At 48.3% G+C, this 21,352-nt stretch overlaps 1 protein-coding gene and 1 pseudogene across 1 annotated transcript in view; one reads left to right on the plus strand and one right to left on the minus strand.

Annotated features, from left to right (window-relative positions):
• cacna2d3a (calcium channel, voltage-dependent, alpha 2/delta subunit 3a) overlaps window positions 1-21,352 on the minus strand; it is a 1,400,547-nt gene that overhangs the window by 572,289 nt on the left and 806,906 nt on the right. The window contains exon 12 of the mRNA XM_072472475.1: window positions 15,214-15,292. Coding sequence (XP_072328576.1) covers window positions 15,214-15,292 — 79 coding nt within the window. The remainder of the gene's footprint in view (window positions 1-15,213; window positions 15,293-21,352) is intronic.
• Window positions 8,812-9,047, plus strand: LOC140388701 (U2 spliceosomal RNA; annotated as a pseudogene).

Genomic DNA, 21,352 nt, shown 5'->3' on the forward strand with positions numbered 1-21,352 from the left:
AGCTCGCCTGCAGCTGGATCCGCACGCAAGCGACGCGAGAAAGGACTTCCAGCACTGGCTAGCTTGCTTCGAAGCGTATATCAACGCAGCGCCGACCCCTGTTCTGGAGGCTCAGAAGATTCAGATCTTATATTCCAGGCTGAGCTCCAAAGTCTTCCGGCTGATCCAGGATGCGCCAAACTACACCGAAGCCATGACTCGACTCAAGGACAATTACGAGCAAAACACAAACACGCTCTTCGCCAGGCACGCGCTCGCAACTCGTTCTCAACTACCGGGTGAGTCCATAGAAGACTTCTGGAGGGCCCTAATCCCACTAGTCCGGGACTGTGACTGCCACCTACCACCAGCTCCCCATCCGTAAATCGGACTGTCCATACACCGCCTTCGAGGCAGACGGCCGTCTATATCACTTCCTTAGGGTCCCCTTCGGCGTCACTAACGGGGTCTCGGTCTTCCAAAGGTAGATGGACCGAATGGTCGACCGGTACGGTTTGCGGGCCACGTTTCCGTACCTAGACAATGTCATCATCTGCGGCCATGATCAGCAGGACCACGACGCCAACCTTGCTAAATTTCTCCGCACCGCTACTCTCCTAAACCTCACTTACAACAAGGAGAAGAGTGTGTTCAGCATGAACCGCTTAGCCATCCTCGGCTATGTGGCCCAGAACAGAGTTCTGGGGCCCGATCCCGACCGCATGCGCCCCCTCATGGAGCTTCCCCTTCCCCACAGCCCCAAGGCCCTCAAGCGATGCCTGGGGTTCTTTTCATATTACGTGCAGTGGGTCCCAAACTATGCGGACAAGGCCCGCCCACTCATACAGTCCAACCAGTTTCCCCTGACGGCCGAGACCCAACAGGCCTTCGCCCGGATCAGAGCTGATATTGCCAAGGCCACAATGCATGCTGTAGATGAAACGCTGCCCTTCCAAGCAGAAAGCGACACATCAGACGTCGCCCTTGCACCACCCTCAATCAGGCAGGCAGGCCCGTGGCATTCTTGTCCTGCACCCTTCATGCCTCTGAAATTCGGCACTCATCCGTCGAAAAAGAGGCCCAAGCTAATGTTGAAGCTGTGCGGCATTAGAGGCATTACCTGGCCGGCAGGAGATTCACTCTCCTCACTGACCAACGGTCGGTAGCCTTCATGTTCAACAACACACAGCGGGGCAAGATCAAAAATGATAAAATCTTGCGGTGGAGGATCGAGCTCTCCACCTATAATTACGAGATTAGGTATCGCCCTGGCAAACTCAACGAGCATCCAGACGCCCTATCCCGAACTACATGTGCCAGCTGCTCAGGTAGACCGACTGCGGACCCTGCACAACAGCCTTTGTCACCCAGGGGTCACACGGTTGTACCACTTCATTAAGGCACAAAATTTGCCCTACTCTGTCGAGGAAGTAAGGACAATCACCAGGGACTGCCAGGTTTGTGCGGAGTGCAAGCCGCACTTCTACCGGCCGGACTGCGCACGCCTGGTGAAGGCCTCCCGCCCCTTTGAACGCTTCAGCACGGACTTCCTCCTATAAAACATACTTCTGTGACCAAGCTATTAGCCTCCTGACCTTTAATCTCCTTATGTGGCTCAGTGTCACACTTTGTTGTACAATACTCCTGTGATGTGCCCGGGGAAGTTTTATTCAGTCAAAGGCACTATATAAATTTATGTTGTTACTGTTGTTAATTCTTAAGAGCCAAGAAAGAGTCAGGGCGGCACGGTGGCAGAGTGGTTAGCACAGTTGGCTCGCAGCTCCAGGGTCCCGGGTTCAATTCCGGCCTCGGGTGACTGTCTATGTGGAGTTTGCATGTTCGCCCCGTGTCTGTGTGGATTTCCTCTGAGTGCTCCGGTTTCCTCCCACAGCCCAAAGATGTGCAGGTTAGGTGGATTGGCCATGCTATATTACGCCTTAGTGTACAAAAGGTTAGGTAGGGTTACTGGGTTAGGTGGAAGCGAGGGCGGTAGGTGCTCTTTCCAAAGGCCGGTGCAGACCCGATGGGCAGAATGGCCTCCTTCTGCACTGTATGGATTCCATGATTCTATGATTCCAAGAAACAATGGTGATGAAATTAGTCTTGAGTATAGTACAAAGTAGACGATGATAAATTGGTAGTCCGTTTTATGCCTTGCTTAATTTTATTTTCCATTGATGCATGGAAAACTATGGAAGAAAATGTTCTCACAACACGTTCTTACATACATTATGCAGATGCTCAAAACTAATTATACCCCCAATATTTTTGGTGCCCTAATCCTGGAATGGTTTCAATCTCAAATTTACAAATCTGTAGAGCATTATCGTTATCAGTACATTACAACTAACTACTTCAATTATACTCTGATCATCTTATTCTATGAACCCTGTAAAACTAGTGCATTCAGCAGACAGATTGTTGTAATATCGTTTTAAGAGTGATATCCCTTTAAGAAGCTCAACATGCAGATGAACCAGGTAGTTGGATGTCATCATGTCACCAGGAGCCATGTTCTTTCTCTGCACTGCGGTACCCTAGACAGCAGGGTGTGTCTGGAGCTTGTTCTTCTGCTTGTACTGATTTAGCAGAAAATAAACTCCACCAAGATCCTCAAGCAAACAGAATCCACATAGCTCATTTGTGTTACATATAGATAGCACAAGGATATCATTTCAGAGATTAATAAAAATTATCAGTAAATGAATATACTGAATTTAGCATTTGATAAATGTAATATTAGCAAAGGCATGGGACGTGACCTGACGGCCATGTTACACCCGGGGCGGATGTGTGCAAGCTGAGAGGCCGAAATGGGGATTTGTGCCGGGCGTCGATCGGTTTCTGATCCAAACAGCCAGCTCCCGTTCGCGGGATCCACATCACGCCTAGGCAGGATGGGTAACCAATAATCTCCAATGAAGGCCAATCGCCATATTGTTAACGGGACAGACCCCATATTGAATGGCCTCCCATGATCTAACTGTCTCCTGAGCGTGCGGTCACGTGGGCGCCCTTTAGGATAACTATTTAAAAATGTGAAGCTGGTGCTGCTGTGGGGACCGGTAGAGGTGAGTAGCCATCTTCGAAATCAGGCAATCAGCCCGGGCACTGGAGCTGCTTCCCAGTGATATGTGGGACAAATCACACATTGATGGACAGATCATTTCCACAACAAGGTTCAAGACATGATAACACATTCTTAGGTTTATCCTCCATTTCTATTGAGGAACCTGCGAGAGGTGATCCCGTGTGTTTGTTTTGTGTGAAAATGAGCCAATGTAGCTTTGTATTGGTACCTCTATGGAATGGTGCCATTTCCTTGTTGTTTGTTGGTGAGTGTGATTATGTAGGACTCGAGGGCCCCGGGATGGAAGCGGTAAATGATTGTTGGTCTCGTGCCCTCTGCAATGCCTTACAGATGTCACATTATGGACGGTATTGCGAGCCCCGCAGCAGCCGCCCTCACGGTGCTGGAGGCAGGCCAGGCGGCCAGACCCTGGAGAAGGTAGCATCATCGACAGAGGCTTGAGATGGCAACCCATGTGGAGGGATCCGGCCCACACTCTGAGGCCGTCCATTCGGCCGGGAAGGCACCTAGAGGGGAATGTCAGTGACAGCCTAAAGTGTACAAGGGTCGCTGGCCATTTGAGGGGATATCAGACAACATGTACCGCAGGAGGCTCCGCCTCAACAAGTGGACAGTGCAGCACATGTGCCATGTCCTTGCGGACTTGGCACCATGTGGAAGCGGAGGATACTTGCTCCCGGTGGCCATCAAGGTTACCACAGCCCTGAACATCTACGCTTCGGGTTTATTCCAGGGCTCAAGTGGGGGACATGTGTGACATTTCCCAACCTACAGCCCACAAGTGCATCTGTGAAGTCACAGATGCCCTGTTTACCTGGGCACCCAACTACTTAAACTGACCCATCAAGGTGACTAGGCAGCAGGATTCTCCATCATCGCAGGGATGCTCCAGGTCCAGGAGGTAACAGATGGCACACATGTTGCCTTCCATGCACTGGGTGATCCGGTAGTGCCCTTCATCAACAGGAAAGGGTTACACTCCCTGAACAACCCACTCTTGTGCAACCACAATTTCAACATCATGCATGTGTGTGGACGCTTTCCAGGGAGTGTGCATGACAGCTACATCCTGGGGTAGTTGGAGATCCCCGGTATCTTCAAGGGACACCTCAGAGTTATGGATTAGCTCTTGGGGGATAAGGGGTACCCACTGAGATCCTGGCTAATGACGCCAGGACGGAGGCTGGAGACCGATGTGGAGACCTGATATATCGAGGCCCATGTGGCCACCCTGGCTGCCATTGAACAGTGTATCGGACTGCTAAAATGCACTTCTGATACCACAACTGCTCTGGTGATGCCCTGCAGTATACCCCTGGAGAGTTGACTGCTTTCTGGTGGTCTGCTGTGCCCTCCATAACCTGGCACAGCAGAGGGGCAACGTGCTGGAGGTGGAGGACGAGGGACATACGGCCTCGTCTGAGGAGGAGGAGCTGGACTAGGAGGGACTGAGGACAACCCGGGGAGAACCCATGGGAGCAGATGGAGGATGGAGGACAGGCAGCGGCGAGGGCCTGGCATGCCTGGAGGACCAGGGAGACCCTCATTCTCGCCCACTTCTCATAGGGCGTGGGCCTGCGTCAGCACTGTCAGCGGGTCGATATATATGGCAGGAGGGTGATGATAACTCACTGTGAGATGCGCTCTGGTACTCCTCAATCTGCAATAGTCTGACTCCGCAGTGTGGAATAATGTGTCAGAGGCTTGACATGTCTCGGGTGAAACGTGTTTTAATGGTATACAATCATGATCATAACTGTTCCTAGCTACTGATGGTGTTACACATCTCCCCTACGACTGCCCTCTTAGTGATCCTCAAACTGCTTAGGCCTCTGTGCTCTGCCGCTATTTCTAGGTGTGTCCCCAGGATGCACATCAGACGTGGAGGCAACCTGCTGACTACTGCACCCTGTGGCCTTTGATGCCCCTGGCAGGGGTCCTCTCAGTGCCCTCATGCCGGGAGGCCCCGGCCACTTTGCCAGTGGCACTTTGCCAGTGCTGTCTGGGGTTTACTCAGAGGGAGCAGTTTAAGGGCTTCTCCCCTTATTAGCGGGGAGCTGCTGGGCATGGTCCAGGCGAATCAGCTGATGGGACTGCCATTTCCGCCGTGAAGCCCGTGGGTCATCAATCCCAGCCCTAATTGACGTTAGATACCGGTTGCGGTCTTGTCGGCTCGGGAAGCACCTGACAATTCTCACTCGCTATTGCACTTAGTGCTTCTCCCGTTATATCGCGCCTACGGTCTTCAGAGATAGCATTGCATTAAATAATATATTGTTACATATTTGAAAAAAATATTTCAAGAGGGGATGTTGTATCATTTTGTCATTCAAACCACTTGAATCTATTTCACTTTTTTTCACCTTTTAGTTCTAAAATCTGCCTTGATGGAACACTGAAAACTGCAACCATCGATAAGCATTCATGGGGAAAATCATTGTGAGAACATTGAGTTAAGGCTGTTGACCTCTGTGACAGCAAATGCTTTGGACCATACAATCTGTCTGAATGGCAGTGGAGGTATTCAGCTGGAACTCAGATTAGCGTTTAGTATAATTTGTTATGGGCCAGGGTTTAGAGAACCCCAAAGTGTATCATGGAGTTCACCTGACCCACAACTTTTAATGGATTGTGGTATGGGGAGCACACGGGCCCACTCTACAGGTGTGGTACAGCAGAAATGGAAAAGTATTTTTTAAAGCAAAACAATGTTTATTCTGTGAACTCAAGTTAACCTTTTTAAAACATACAGTGAACACCTTAGCAACCATCAATTCAAATACAACCCCCAAAGAATACAACACTAAGCAATCCTTAATAACTTCCCAAACAACATCCAGAAGACAAAAGAAACACCCTTTAACAGAAGCACATTTGGTTTACATTCACTACTGAGAACATTTATAATTCTGAAAATCACCAAATGATCAAGAAATAGTCTTTTCATGGCAGAGAGATCAACAGTACACCTGCTCTGTCTGGCTTCAGCTCCAACACTGAAAACGAAACTAAAACACACCCTGCAGCAAACAGCCTAAAACGAAAGTAAGAAACTGACAGACAGCCCAGCTCCACCCACACTCTGACATCATTGATAAACACACATTTCTTAAAGGTACTCTCACGTGACAAATTGTACACTTACAATTGATCTTTAACACTGAATTTTGTAATGGCGAGCAGGCTGGCTGGCATGTATATACAGCAAAAAGGCCTGATTTTAATGCTACTATAAATGTCCATTACATTGGCAAAAATAATTTTGTGTTTGGCGCATAATGAAAGTTAGAGAAATGCCGAATACGAATATCGATCTTCATTATCACAACAACAATGTTAGGAATCCCATCAAGCACTATGTTCGAACAGCGCTTCTCAATTTTTTCCACAATAGAAAATTCTGGTGCGAACATAAATCTGATAAGATCTTTGTTCTTTTGTTTTGCTTTCAGTTTTCTTTACTTCTGGCTTTCACTTAATTTTAGTTTTGCTCTCTCCTTCACTTCTGTTTGTTTCACTCGCATCTATTTGCTTTCTTCCTCACTCGTTTTCCTTTGCTCTTTCACTTGTCTCCTTTGTTCCTCCACTCCTATTTCTCTGTCCTCTTTCATAACTATGCCTGGCATTTAATGCTGACGCACCGTCCATTGGTTGCAAAGTTGGGGGCGTGTTCGCCCCTGACAACTTGAAGTCACAAATTGATTTTATAGTTATCAGACCATTAGTTGCCATAGGTTGTGGCTTGTGCCTCTCTGGGAGAAAGTCCCACTTCCAAGAGCTGCTGGTCAATCAGATGCCCTGCAGTTCTTCAATCCCAGAAGCGTTACCGAGAGCAATGGCCAGCACCGGGACTGCAGGCTGATCCCAACCAGGAGAGGCGCTGAAAGTTGGTGTAAAAGCGAAGAGGGTGGCCTCATTAGGGCCAGTCAGACACACTTTGGGAGGTGCTGGGGTGTGCTAAACAAGAGGGAAAATGTGAAGGTGTTCATTTTGGAAGGGAGAACAAAAGAACAGAGTGTTATTTAAATGGATAAAAACAACAGAAAGCTGCAACACAAAGGGACTTGGGTTACTTGTGCATGAAACACAGAAAGCTGGCACACAGGTGCAGCAGGTAATCAGGAAGGCTAATGGAATGTTGTCCCTTATTTTAAGAGGCTCGGAGTATAAGAGCAGGAATGTCTTGCTGCAACTGTCAGACCACATCTGGAGTACTGAGCAATTGCGGGATGCTGACAAGCTGCAGCCGCATATACACATTGCAATCCCCACACACACTCATCCCAGCTAACAGGATGGCACTGATTGTGCTGGAACGTGCCCACACAGCTGATGGGTTGGCTAGGGCCAGAGAGCACCTAGGGGGGTGGCCTAGAGGCAGGGGCCAGCTGGAGAGTCCATACGACCTGTGGCTCTAAGTTCATTGTGGGCTGTCAGTGGCTTGTGCAGCTGCATAGCTGCCTTGCTGGGTGCGGCAATAGTGTTCTGCGTCCATCCACCCCGACCCCCCAGCCCACCTCCTGGCCACCCCTGCTACTCTCCCTGGCCCTGGCAGAAGCCCCCTCGCCAGCGGCACAACTGTCAGCAAACTATGGCGATGTTGGACACTTTCCGTACCCCCTCTCTCTCCCTCAGCAGCCACGACTCCAGTTTCACGACTTTTAAAAGCACAAGTGAACCGGCCCGTCGGGAACACGGTCCATCGGAGGCGCAGCATCGCGGAGGTCCCGGAGAATACCGGGTCGGGCCCGCTAATGACATGCAAACTATGTTTACTGTGTGTGCATTCCGGACTGCAGCCACACTGAAGTCGATTCTCCGCCCAATCACGTTTCGCGATTTCAGCGTCAGCCAACGGAGAATCCCTCCCATTATTTTAATGGAGACGGTTCAGAGAAGGTTCACCAGGATGATCCCCAGTATGGAGGGATTGTCTTCTGAGCAAAGGTTAAACAGGTTGGGACTCTACTCATTGGAATTGAGCAGAATGAGAGGTGATCTCATTGAAACATATAGGATTCTTACAGGGCTTGACAGGGTAAATGCTGAGAAGATGTTTCCCCCGTGGGAGAGTCTAGTCTCAGAGCAAAGCGGTGCCAATTTAAGGCTGAGATGAGGAGGAATTTCTTCTCTCAGAGGTTTGTTAGTCTTTGGTACTCCTTGTCACAGAGAGCTGTGGGGGCAGAGTCCTTCTGTATATTTAAGGCTGAGATAGATAGATTCTTGATCAGTAAGGGAAACAAGAGTTACGGGGATAGGGCAGGAAAATGGATGTGAGCAATGTTGGATCAGCCACGATCGTATTGAATGATGTAGCAGGCACGAAGGGCCAAATTGCCTACTCCTGTTCCTATTTCTTATGGGTGGCCCTTTCTACTTGGGGACTGTCCGCTCCGCACTGGGTACGCGAACAGAAGGGGCCATGTGCCTGAGCCCACAACCAGGCCTCCAGGGTTTGGATTTTGGCCTCAATACTTTGTGTGGCACTACTCCCCACCCCCTCCCCCAGTAGTAAAATATTGGTTGCAATGGGAAGGGGTCCTTATTAGACTCAGTTGGCCAATGTATGGGTAGGTTGCCCAACACCTACACTGCTGCTGGTAAAACCCCAGTGGAGGTTGGTAGGTAAAAGGCACAGAACATTCCACTATCCCAACTGATTTTACCCCCAAATGCACACACATTCAGCAGCAGGAACGAATGCCCATTATTTAAAAGGAGCATCAACTAACACGTTAGTTATTGCTTCTCGGCCTTTTGGCTAAGATCAAGTGTAGCGTTTATTGGCCTTTTGGCTAAGTTGAGCGTGCAATCAGGTGTAATGCCTGGGTCTGGTATGTCTCTCTTGTGGGGACCATGAATTTGATTCAATTTGAATTGATTTTTGGAGCAGGCAAGGAGCTGGATTAGGGGTTTGCCCCTGTGCACACGCTGAGCTCAGGCTTTGTAACTCTGATAAAGTAATGGATAAAAAAAAAACTAACACGCTAGTTGCTGGTTGACTCTTATTGCCTCGTGTTGCGATTGTAGAAGTAATTTGTAATTACTAAGGTTAACAAAAAATATTTCAGCAGCCTGTGCTGAAGGCCACGTTCACGATTTCAAGGATTCTGCACAAATCATTACTCCTAGTCCTCTCTGCGGTAGTAGGCATTCCCTTTGAGCTACAGCATGACAGGGAGAGTGAGCAGAGGCAACATAGAGCAGAACAAGCTGCTGGAAGAGTGAGAAGGAGGAGGAGAACTCCCAAAAGGGGGTCATATCACCCAGGGTTTTCAGGGTGCAATTTTCTCTGAAAATCAGTGAGCGGGATTCTCCGTCCCGCCGCACCCATTTTCTGGTATGGCGCGACCCCTCCGGCAGCTGGATCCTCTGACCCGCCAGCCGGCCAATGGGTTTTCCCATTGTGGGCACCCGCACACCATCGGGAAATCCTCGGGCGTGAGTGCGCTGCCAGTGCAATGGTTTATATCTCAATCTAATCTCTCATGCTTTATGGTTTTGAACTAATTTAACAGATTAGGGATGCCCCGATTGGGCACTCAGGCTGGGAATCAGTACATCCTGGGTATGCAGCTGGGAGATGCATAGCATATGTAGCTTAATGAATGGAAAGTTGGATATGATGTACCAAGGAGGGGGGTAAATTTTGCCAACAGCATGCCATTCCTGATGGCGGACTGGAAAAATGCGGCACTTCTGCGAAGTTGCCTTTGCCTGTTTCCCACGTGATTACAGCTAAAATTTAAATTGTCAGCGGCGTATATTGGCATGATGCTTGTCATGGGTGAAACCCACCTGCAGCTGATAATGCGACAAGTATGGACATGGTCAAACAAGGAGGCCCTGCATCACAGCCAAACCTTTCCTCTCCAACTACATTGTCACGGACATCAGACTTGAGAGCACAAAGGCTTTTCAAACTTAAATTTCACTCGGAAATAGATCACATGTCATTGGTTTCACCTTTTTAATATGTGCATCATTGTTATTTGGTGAGACTAGCTTAGTCAGAGAGCTAAAGTACGAGGAGAACCGTAGGTTCAGATATTTGGTGTACGTGCTTGTCTGAGGAGCCAATGGTGTGAAGCTACTGAGGGTGGGGGGGGGGGTCCAGCAGTGAGACCTCTTAAAACTGAATAGCTAGGATGCCACTAGAGTCGTTTTATATAAATTAGTTTATTAAGGATCGAGATTAATTATAGGAAGTGTACTGAGTAATCATTATTAACCATTGAACATGTATTTTTAGGACATAGCACTAATAAGTAATCAAACTCTGGCTACAAGCAGTGGTCACAATGCATGATGGGATTTAGGCTAGCTAACTTGACCATGTTTTTAAGACACAGGAGATGTGTGATCAGCAAATTACTAGTAAACACAAGTTTTTAAATCAGTGGCCTCCGATATCCTCTGAAAATGAAAAGGAAGTCACTTTTGATATCCTGGGCTTTCTGAAACAATCCATGGAGTAAAGAGGCTGCCAGTTCTGCCATCCTGGCCCTCATGAACAATGGGTGAGCAGGATGCTGAGATGGGGAACAAAAAACTTAAAATGCCAAGATTGACGTCAAGCCTTTTTGTAAACACAGCTAACAGGATGAGGCTGAATCATGGGCTGATCGCAATTTTATTGGATAAAGTTTGAACATGACAGCTTCAGGGATTGGATCGAGTCCAACTAGGGTGGCCTATTGATTTTTGGAAATTGTATAATTGATGTGTTTTTATCAATGTTTGGTAGATAGATTTTGGCATTATCCAGATCTAATCTCTGTGTACACGTAACCAAGCTTGGATTAATAAATAAGCCATTTTATCCAGATTGCTGATGTGTCTGTTGCTCTCTGTACTGAGTTGAGCCACAGGGAAGAATCCCACATGGAAGCTGACTCAATAGACAGGTCTTGAAACCGCTCCTACAACTACCATCTGTGGGATTTTGACTGAACGCCTCCAAGTCAGAATCCCGCCTAAATATTTTTTTTAAATTTAGAGTATCCAATTATTTTTTCCAATTAAGGGGCAATTTAGCATGGCCAATCCACCTATCCTGCACATCTTTGGGTTGTCGGGGTGAAACCCACTCAAATACGGGGAGAATGTGCAAACTCCACATAGACAGTGACCCAGGGCCGGGATTCGAACCCGGGTCCTCAGCGCCGTAGGCAGCAATGCTAACCACTGTGCCACCGTGCTGCCCCTTCCCGCCTAAACATAATGATACCCTAGCGCCGTGGATCCCTGGTTGGTGCGGAGTGCTACTCAATTCAGACCTGCAGCGTGGTTGGATGGATGCCGCCTTTCTTTTCCAAATGCACAGCATATTCGTGGGGAACATGGTGCAAAATATTCGTAGATGACCTGATTCTGGCTCAGCGTTTCGTATGTAGCAGAGCAGCTATCTCAATGCGATCTATTGAAAAAAAATTGGGCGGCATGATGGCACAGTGGTTAGCACTGCTGCATCACAGTGCCAGGGACCAGGGTTCAATTCCGGCCTCAGGTGAATGTCTGTGCGGAGTTTGCATTTTCTCCCCGTGTGTGCGTGGGTTTCCTCCGGGTGCTCCGGTTTCCTCCCACAGTCCAAAGATGTGCAGGTTAGGTGGATTGGCCATGCTAAATTGCTCCTAGGTGTCCAAAAGGTTAGGTGGTGGTACTGGGTTACGGGGATAGGGTGGAGGCGTGGCCTTAAGTAGGGTGCTCTTTCCAAGGGTCGGTGGAGACTTGACAGGCTGAATGGCCTCTTCTGCACTGCAAATTCTATGATTCTATGATTCTACATGTACTGGAACACCTCATTATTAGCACTCATTCATGCTCCAGGTGAGTCAGGACATTTCCTTTACGGTGGAAGAAACATTTTTTTTTGTTCATCCTTCACTGAATGTTTATATTAGTGTCCAGTGTTGCATTCTGTGGGAGAAGGCTGAACTTGCAAGCTCAGCTGGCCTTCTTTTCTATGCATTCTAAGAGTTGTTGCCCGAGATCACTTTCAGAGAGAATAAATGAAATGTTGTAGGTAAACTATAGGCATGTGAAGAATCTACCAGCCAGCATGCCGAGATGGACACATATTTGGACAGTACTGACACTGCCCTTCAGGCTCCTAATTTTCTTACATTGACTGACTGATCCCACCACCCTTCCCCGCACTGCACCCAGGAGTCCAAGCTCTTTCCACTTCTCTCTTTCATGCCCCACTCCACATTCCCCCTCCCTCATCACTAACTCACCCTTGTCGGTCCTGAGCCTCTGTGCAAACTGCCACCCTTAACTCCACTCTCTTGTGCTGTCGAGGTGAAGATACAACTACACAAAGCCAACTGTCACACGCCACCTTTACACAAACGTGAACCGAATGGCCCAAGATTCGGCCCGCCTGCTGATTTCAGCCAAGCCACAAGCTCCATTTCTCACCAGCAGTGGCCCATGGTTCCATGGAACTCCATAACATTTTCCAATGTCAAAAGCCAGGAATGATAATTTCCTTCACATATTGGGATATTGCTCCTGTCTTTTCTCACCCATCAGAATTGCAGTCAGTTGAATCCATAATCTAACGTACAGTGGTTCATTTGGGTGACTGATCAATCAATACTATTTTTAATTAAATAGAACGTTATGTGATCAACTTCAGATCCTTTCATAGAAAATATATAAACTGAAATGAAACTCATCTGTTTATCATAGAATTTACAGGGCAGAAGGAGGCCATTCGGCCCATCGAGTCTGCACCAGCTCTTGGAAAGAGCACCCTACCCAAGGTCAACATCTCCACCCTATCCCCATAACCCAGTAACCCCACCCAACACTAAGGGCAATTTTGGACACTGAGGGCAATTTATCATGGCCAATCCACCTAACCTGCACATCTTTGGACAGTGGGAGGAAACCGGAGCACCCGGAGGAAACCCACGCACACACGGGGAGGATGTGCAGACTCCGCACAGACAGTGACCCAAGCCGGAATCGAACCTGGGACCCTGGAGTTGTGAAGCAATTGTGCTATCCACAATGCTACCGTGCTGCCCATTAGCTTTTGACTTTGTGAATTGAAATGGTGCACACCAATTAAAACTGACTACGATTTCAGTTTTACTTTCAGCTTGCCTTGTTTCCTAAACAGATCTAATAGAGGCGGCACGATGGCGCAGTGGTTAACACTGCTGTCTCACCGCGCCGAGGACCCGGGTTCGATCCCGGCCCCGGTCACTGTCCGTTGCACATTCTCCCAATGTCTGCGTGGGTCACGCTAAATTGTCCCTTAATTGCCAAAAAATAAGTGGGTACTCTTAAATTTATTTTAAAAAACAGATCTCGTGCTGCGCAAGTCCTATCGGCAATATTGTATTTGAGTGTGATGGTAGGTTTTGTCTACGAAATGGGTATTATGTCTGCAGGATTAGCTTTATTTTGGTGCTTATTTATTGTGCATAAACATAATTAACCTGCAACAAAGCATTCAATGTAATGGAAAACCTGAGGTTCGTCAGTGATTTGTGTATTGGGACTTATCATCATTGAAAGCATTTTCAGGGTGAAAACAATTACTGCAGTGTTTTCTGTCCAGTTAGCTTGGAGTAAACTAAAGATGTGCATTGGGATAGATAACTCATCAATTCAACCACATTATTATTTAAAACATTAGAACAGGGATGTTCAGTGTGACAGATAATGCACAATGATTGTGTTGTTTGGTTATTCTATTCATTAATTTCCTGCGTGGTTCTTGCTGATTAGTACATAATTCGCTGATCTATACTTTAATCGTAAAGGACCATTTTGCCGGCAAGTCTATTATTTTCATAGCCTTTACAAAATCCATTTTACCAGGAATTTACCCCTGCCATTCAACATCCTGAAGGAAGATACAATACAGTTTCTCCAGTCCTCCTCTAGATAAACCAAGCAAAACTTTGGAATGCCTGCTTAATTTTAATACAAATTATATATCCTTTTCTTTTTCGGCAATAACATTTCTACAGAGACAGCAGTTGAGCAACTATCCTATTATAACTGCAATCAAATGTCTATATGATGTCTGCGCAGATTTGGTTTTAACATAATATCCTTTTGTGTTTTCATATTTCAGTACACTGTAAGGCAGATAATGAGGTCCTGGTGCAAGGACACATGCTGATTTGCATGAAAATGCAAGATTATCTTGTTGGAATATTTTATTGGTACTGCCACGATATGACAAATCACAGCATTTAGAGCATTCAACACTAGGGCAACTGCAGCTGCTTGAGGGTTACTAGTTGTCTTTATTCTGGTTTGGTCACAATGTCTCCTTCAAAACATTAGCTGCTGGAGACCGAAACGGCATGAGCAGAAAATAAAAGGGATTCTGATCGAAAGAGAAGGTCACTTAGGAGGAACAGAACTATTTTTCTCTATTAAAGAGAAGAGAATTTTCCTGCATCGCTTCTGTGTTTTGGTCACAATAGGAAAGGATTCTGAATTTACATTAAGTTCAGAACCCTAATGAAACCAGCCACAGGCTGCTCAGAGCACATTATAGCAGACTAAGTGAGCAGAACCATGAGCAGGCTTCTTGTGTCCTTGCCTAAAGTGAAGGGAGATGGTTGATGATGCAAATCAATACTACATGGGCTGTGATCAACCCCTGCATTTTGAGCTCTACACTTACTGTATGCATAGCTACACGTGATCAAAAAAACCCTCTTGAAAAGGAAATAAAATGAAAATGTCCAAGAAATCATTTGCTGCAAAAGGACAAACTCAAATGGATAATGCTAAGAAACAGAAAATTCATGCATTATGGCCTGGATCTAATTTAATCTTTCATTTGGTAATTTCTACTCATTTCTAGCCCCACAGTATTAGCAGATATGGTAGGGATCATCATCAGCTTTATTTGCATAAAACTACATTGCAGCTTCTTCAGCACTCTGCACCATTTGTCACAACAGAATCCAAGTTTTTAAATCATAGATCTCCAATTTCTCATCCAGTTAAAAACCAAAGATATCATTGTCATGCAGAGCATCAAGGTGCCTCACACAATTACACAAAGCTTTTGTTTTGAAATTAGCTTTTCTTTTTTTTTATTGCTTATCCTGACTTTAGCAGGCCAGAGTCATTTGCTTGTAATTTTGGTGCAAAAGACAAACCTTTATTTGCACAGGCCATCCATTTCAGATTTTCAGAAAATACAGCCTCACGTCCGATCAAATAGGCAAAAATGCGTACCTGAAAATAGAAAAAAACATCTCATTAGACTTCTGTATCTTTTAGATTTAATGAAATGGTGTGAATACAAGGTTTAATAAGATGGTCATGTTTCAGAACTGTTTTCAATTCAAGGTAAATGGGATAGTGAAGGTGGTGATGTGATCTGTTCTGGCCTGACAACAAGGTTGGGTGGCTTGCTGACTATGGTAACAGGGCCCCAGGGTGTGGCCTACTGGGAGCAAAGTGAAAAATAATTCTCACTTGCAAACCAAGGCAAGGGCAGCGGTGCTGATTGTGGATGTCTCCACGTTTTGGGCAGAAAAGAGAAACAGCAAGGGAGGTTTCCCAGAGAGACGAAGAACTGCAGCCAGTATGGACAGCAGAGGGAATACGTCCGTGGGTTCTGGGAGAGCTACCAAACAGAAATGCAGGAGGAAGCCCCAGCTCCGGTCAAAGAGACACATCCCATGGCAATCTGAGGAATCCTGAAGATTCTTCCCGATGTGGCTTGTGTGTCAGAGTGGGACTGATTGCTCGTCGCCGCAAAAACTGTGCAAAGCACCTTTGACAGTCAATTGATGTTACAACTCAACGAATGTGGAGTAGTGGACCTTTTGGAAGCTGGGAGTGATGTTGGACTGCTTCTTGAGAGAATAAAATATAACTGTGGTGTGGGGTTTTGGATTGTGATTGGTGCATTTAGTTTGTTTGTTATGATAAAAGTCTTAAAATGGGAAACCTTGGCCGGGATTCTGCAAAAACGCGACTAAGTGTTGACGCTGGCGTAAACACCCGATCGCGGGCCTGGCCATCGTGGAAGCCCCCCCCCCACCTCCCAGCCCGGAGTCTGATCCCCCCCGTGCCCCCACCAGGATGGCCGCCGAGGCCACGAGGCCGAGGCCGAGCTTGCGGGTCCGAGCTCCCACCGGGTGGAACCATATGGGAACCACACCGGCAGGAACTCGGACGGTCGACTTTTTTAAATCAACAAAAACCTGCATTTAGAAAATGCTTTTAATGTGGAAAATGTTCCAGGTGTTTTGCAGAAGCCTGGGAAAAATTCAGTTGATAATTTGGCATATGTCATATCTAAATACTGACAATCAAAAGTAATAATGAGCTGGATAATAATGTCAAGACATATCGAGTTAGATTTTCTGTGACAGTAGCAGGTCGAGTGGGAGTACAGAGTAGGTTTGAAAAAGCGGATGAATAAGACCACAACCATTTTTGGCGTCTAACTTATTTAGAACGTTACAGGAGCTCGGGTCAAATTTGGACCTCGTGCTGGCTGCTGACAAAGAGGATGTGGGAAATTGTAGGCGCGATTTAACGAAAAAAGTTCAAAGTGTCATATCAGGCATGATTTCCTGGGTGTTTCCCGACAGCTGCTCCAGTGAGATCACAGCCCGTATCTTATGGCACTTCGTGCCACAAAAGAGCCCCCAGGAGCTTTGCGCAGTGCTGGCTGTCCTGCCAGTTGATTTGCCAGGCTCGCGCCTCGGCAGCTCCCTGCTAACGATGGGGAGCTGCTTTTAAACACTCCCTCACAACTCACTCCCAGTCAGCACGCAAACATGACCTCATGCAGACCTTGGCCGGGATCCTCCAACCCTATTCTCCGGTACCGTTTTTCGGTCGCCGGCGGGTTCACCGCCATGCCGGTCGGGGGCCATTGATAGCGGCTCCCCCGGCGATTCTCCGGGCTCCGATGGGCCGGGTGGCCGACGAGTATGGCCCAGTCCTGTCGGCGTGGATTACTCACCTCACTCACAGCGAAACCTGGAAGGTAAGTGTGCGGGGGCCGTCCTGGGGGGGCGTGATCGGGGCCTACCAATCTGTGGGCGGGATGGTTCCGTGGGGGAACCCCTGCGCATGCGCATAAATACGTTGGCCGTTCCGTGCACGCGCGAGATCCCACCGGCTATTCCACGCATGCGCGGACTCGCGTGGGCCGTTCCCCGCCGGCTTCAGCTGAGGGGACGACTCTGGTGGCAACCTAGCCTTCTAGAATGGTGAGAATTTCTCACATTCGGGGGCCGTTGATGCCGGAGTCGTTGTCGCCGGTTTTCCCGCCGGCGTGGGGACATAGCCCCATTTTTAGAGAATCCCGCCCCTTTTTAAAAATAATTTAGAGTACCCAATATTTTCCAATTAAGGGGCAATTTTAGCGTGGCCAATCCACCTAACCTGCACATCTTTGGGTTGTGGGGGTGAAACCCACGCAAACACGGGGAGAATATACAAACTCCACACGGACAGTGACCCAGAGCCGGGATCGAACCTGGGACCTCGGCGCCGTGAGGCAGCAATGCTAACCACTGCGCCACCGTGCTTCCCTTGACCCCATGCCGGCCTGCTCCACACTTCAGGGATGCCGAGCTAACCAGACTTCTGGATGCCATGGAGGTGGCCTGTTCCCCCAAAGGGGTAGGAGGACCAAAAGCAGACCGGCAATGCTGCCTGGGAGGCAGCGTCAGCGGCTGTCAGTTCGGGCAGCGTGACCAGGAGGACCGCCATTCAGTGCAGAAAGAAGACCAACAACCTCCCCGAGCAGCAAGGGTCAGTGAACACCGGCCCCCTGGCATCAGTTCCCCCACCTCCCCAAACAAGTCAGCGGCTGGCACCTCACACCCTCCCCAAATCTGATTCACTGCACTTGTGCCCCAGCACACCCTGGCGCCCACCAGCACAACCCTTCCATGTCCAGGTGCAGTGCCCACACTTGCCACCTGTCATAGACCACCCACCTCCCGCCGGATGCATCAATGCCTGCGGCTCACAAGACCTCCCCTATGTCCCCGCAGGAGACATTAGCTGATAATAGTTGGGAAAGGTCCCAAATGGGCTGTGGAATCCAGGGGCGGGATTCTACAAAAATGGGGCTATGTCCCCACGCCCGCAAATCACTCTGGACTTACCTGCAGAAAGTCCAGAGTGATTCTCCGATTTGCAGGGGGCCCGCAGGGCGCTGGAATGCTTCTCGCAGCTCTGGCTGCGACATGGGGCCCTGCACTTCCGGTCGGGGGTCCGTGCATGCGCACGGCGGACCGGCACCAAAAACATAGGCCACCGCCAGATCGCGTGGATCGGTGGTCCCCGATCGGTAGCCTGGCCCTCCTGGAGACCCCCGCCCCCCCCGGTGAATGATAACCCCCGCCTCCCCACCAGGGTGGCCACGGACTGAGTCCGCAGCCGCCACGCTGACTTCCCGACGGGTGGAACCATGAGAGAACCAGGCTGTCAGGAACTCGGCCAGCTGCACTCGCTGAATCGCCGCGGGGGCCTCTTTCAAAGGCCCCCGACTGGCGGCGCATCGACCGCGCGCGCCCGATTGGAAACATCAATCCAGTGTCACCCATGAAGGTGTCTCTGCATTGGTGGAAGGCGGGGATGACAGCTGTGATGCCGCAATGGTGGACTCATTGGAACTCTCCTCCAAGGTGTTCTCTTGGGTGGCAGGGGGGGTGGGGGTGGCAGCCACCTTGCCCCATCAGGTGGAGCTCCTGTGAGAGAATGGCCATGTGGTCAGTGAGAGGGAAGGATCATTTTGCCTGACATGAACAATTCACTTGAAGCAAGTCATCTCCGAGGATTCGGACCATGGAAGGGTTGTGCTGGTGGGTGCCAGGGTGTGCTGGGGCACAAATGCAGTAATCAGATTTGGGCAGGGTGCGAGGTGCCAGCCGCTGACCTGTTTGGGGAGGTGGTGGAACTGATGCCAGGGGCCAGTGTTCACTTACCCTTGCTGCTCGGGGAAGGTTGTCGGACCCAATCTCGGGTTAAACGCCCATTCTCTGCCCCTGCGCCGATTGCGATTTTGGCGTGGAGGTGCAGAGAATCCCGCTCCGATATGAGCGGCTTCATCCCCCCATGAGGAATGGGCCTTGGAGATCGCGGGGTCGGCCGAGGAGAGAGCCGTCACCGACAGTGAGGTTTGCCTGCGCCACAAAGGTGAGGATCCACTGGCTCTTCATCCCGATGACCTGCTTCAAGTGAGTTGTTCATGTCAGACAAAATGTTCCTTCCCTCACATGTCCATTCTCTCACAGGAGCTCCACCTGATGGGGCAAGGTGGCTGCCACCCCCCTCCTGTCACCCAAGAGAACACCTTGGCGGAGAGGTCTGAGGAGTCCACCATTGCAGCATCACAGCTGCCATCCCCGCCTTTCACCAATGCAGAGATACACACCTTCGTCGGCGACACTCGGGGACAGGCTCTCCGAGTGTCCCAGGATGTAGCTGGGAAGTGAGCACATGTGGGGTGGAAGTCCCACTCTGTGTGAATTAAAACCACCCCAGCATAATACTGCTGCAAGGCAACTGGATTTCATGTCAGCTGAGTGCCCACCGAGTTTTAGGGGGCCTGAATAATCCATCCCCTCTGTAAAATTCACCCTGAAGGGGTTGACACCCACCACCAAAACCACAATGTCCATCTTTGTCTTTGCCTCCTGTTCAGCTTTTCCATTACGTGAACAGGCAGACACAGCTTCCTTAGATTCTGCCACTCCTATGATTTGCCACTCAGTCCTTCAATCTGGCTTCCACCCTTGTCGCCTGGATTGATGTTTCCATCAGTGTTGCATTTTTTCTCGAAACAGCAAAAATTTATATACCCTCAAGCTGCTTCAGGTTTCAATATTCACTTCCAAAGGTTTTCCACTTCTCTTCCCCACTCCTCTTGTTCCCCCACACCCTGACCCCTTAGACCTCCAGTGCGAACACTTCATATCCCTTACTCCCACTGGATTCCACCAGCACCACAAACCAGCCCAGCGCCCCCCCCCCCCCCTCCCAATGTACAGTGGCGTCCCCCCCAATGTTCCCCTAAGCTACATGGTCAGTTCCTGTGCAGACTGAGCATGAGGCCATAAGACAAAGGAGCAGAATTAGGCCATTCGGCCCATCGAGTCTGCTCTGCCATTCAATCATGACTGATATTTTTCTCATCCCTACTCTCCTGCATTCTCCCCATAACCCTTAATCCCCTTATTAATCAAGAATAAGGGGATCAGGGCATAAGCTGAAATTTACACGTGTAAAAATAATTTAAAGTCCAACAGCACATAAATTAATAAGCTGCACACAGCAAAGAAAATAAGAGGGGAAGATATTGGTCACCACCTGCAGTGAGGCTAATATCCTACTCTGTTTAACTTCTGGTGGTGCAACAGCGCTGTCAACATTTCAAGCCCCTTTTATTCAAACATAAATAATGTCGACATTCTTCTGCAGTCTTCAGCGAGTTAAAGTTTAATTTTTGCCTCCCAACATAATCATCAAACCAAGAAGGACTTGGCAGTTTTGTAAATACTGTAGTTCTAATTAACTGTGAATGATTATCTATGTTACACCTGCAAATGAGCAAAGAGCAATCTCCAGAGGTCTAATATTAACCTTCATCATCAGCTCGGTACAAGAGAAAAAATATAAATGCTTTAATTAACCTGTTCCAAATTGCCAATAAATAGAATTTACATACTTCAGGGTATTAACATATTATGGTGCCCCTGGGACAAGGCCAATTGTTGAGCCCAGTTCAGATTATTCATGTGGAATAGAATTCAAAAGAGTTGTGCTCTGTTTCTCATCACATTTTCCCCTAAATTAATAAGTGCTTGAAATATTCCAACCACATTGGCTTTGAATTGGCAGAAAGAACATGCATTGCATCCAGAAATGGATCTGCAGCTGTTGTGCTGAATATGGTTTCAGGGGACACAGCTGTTCAAGTTTTCTATTTAGATTTCGTTGAATACATAAGCACATAAATGTCCCCTGAAAATGACAATAGGATAATTGCTTCCTTATTTATCTGGGAACGTTATTCCTTCCACAGTCTGAAATGATTTCCCGCTGAATTGATAAAGGCTGCCCTCAGGTATACCATCAGGTATTTAAAAAAACGACTTCAGATTATTTACTGTTTGCTTATTACAATTTTCAATATTTCTCGTGCATAATAGAAAAGAAAGAAAGAAAATTGCTTATTGTCACAAGTAGGCTTCAAATGAAGTTACTGTGAAAAGCCCCTAGTCGCCACATTCCGGCGCCTGTTCGGGGAGGCTGGTACGG

The sequence above is a fragment of the Scyliorhinus torazame genome, chromosome 13, assembly GCF_047496885.1.
Source record: "Scyliorhinus torazame isolate Kashiwa2021f chromosome 13, sScyTor2.1, whole genome shotgun sequence".
In the NCBI taxonomy this organism is placed as follows: Eukaryota; Metazoa; Chordata; class Chondrichthyes; order Carcharhiniformes; family Scyliorhinidae; genus Scyliorhinus; species Scyliorhinus torazame.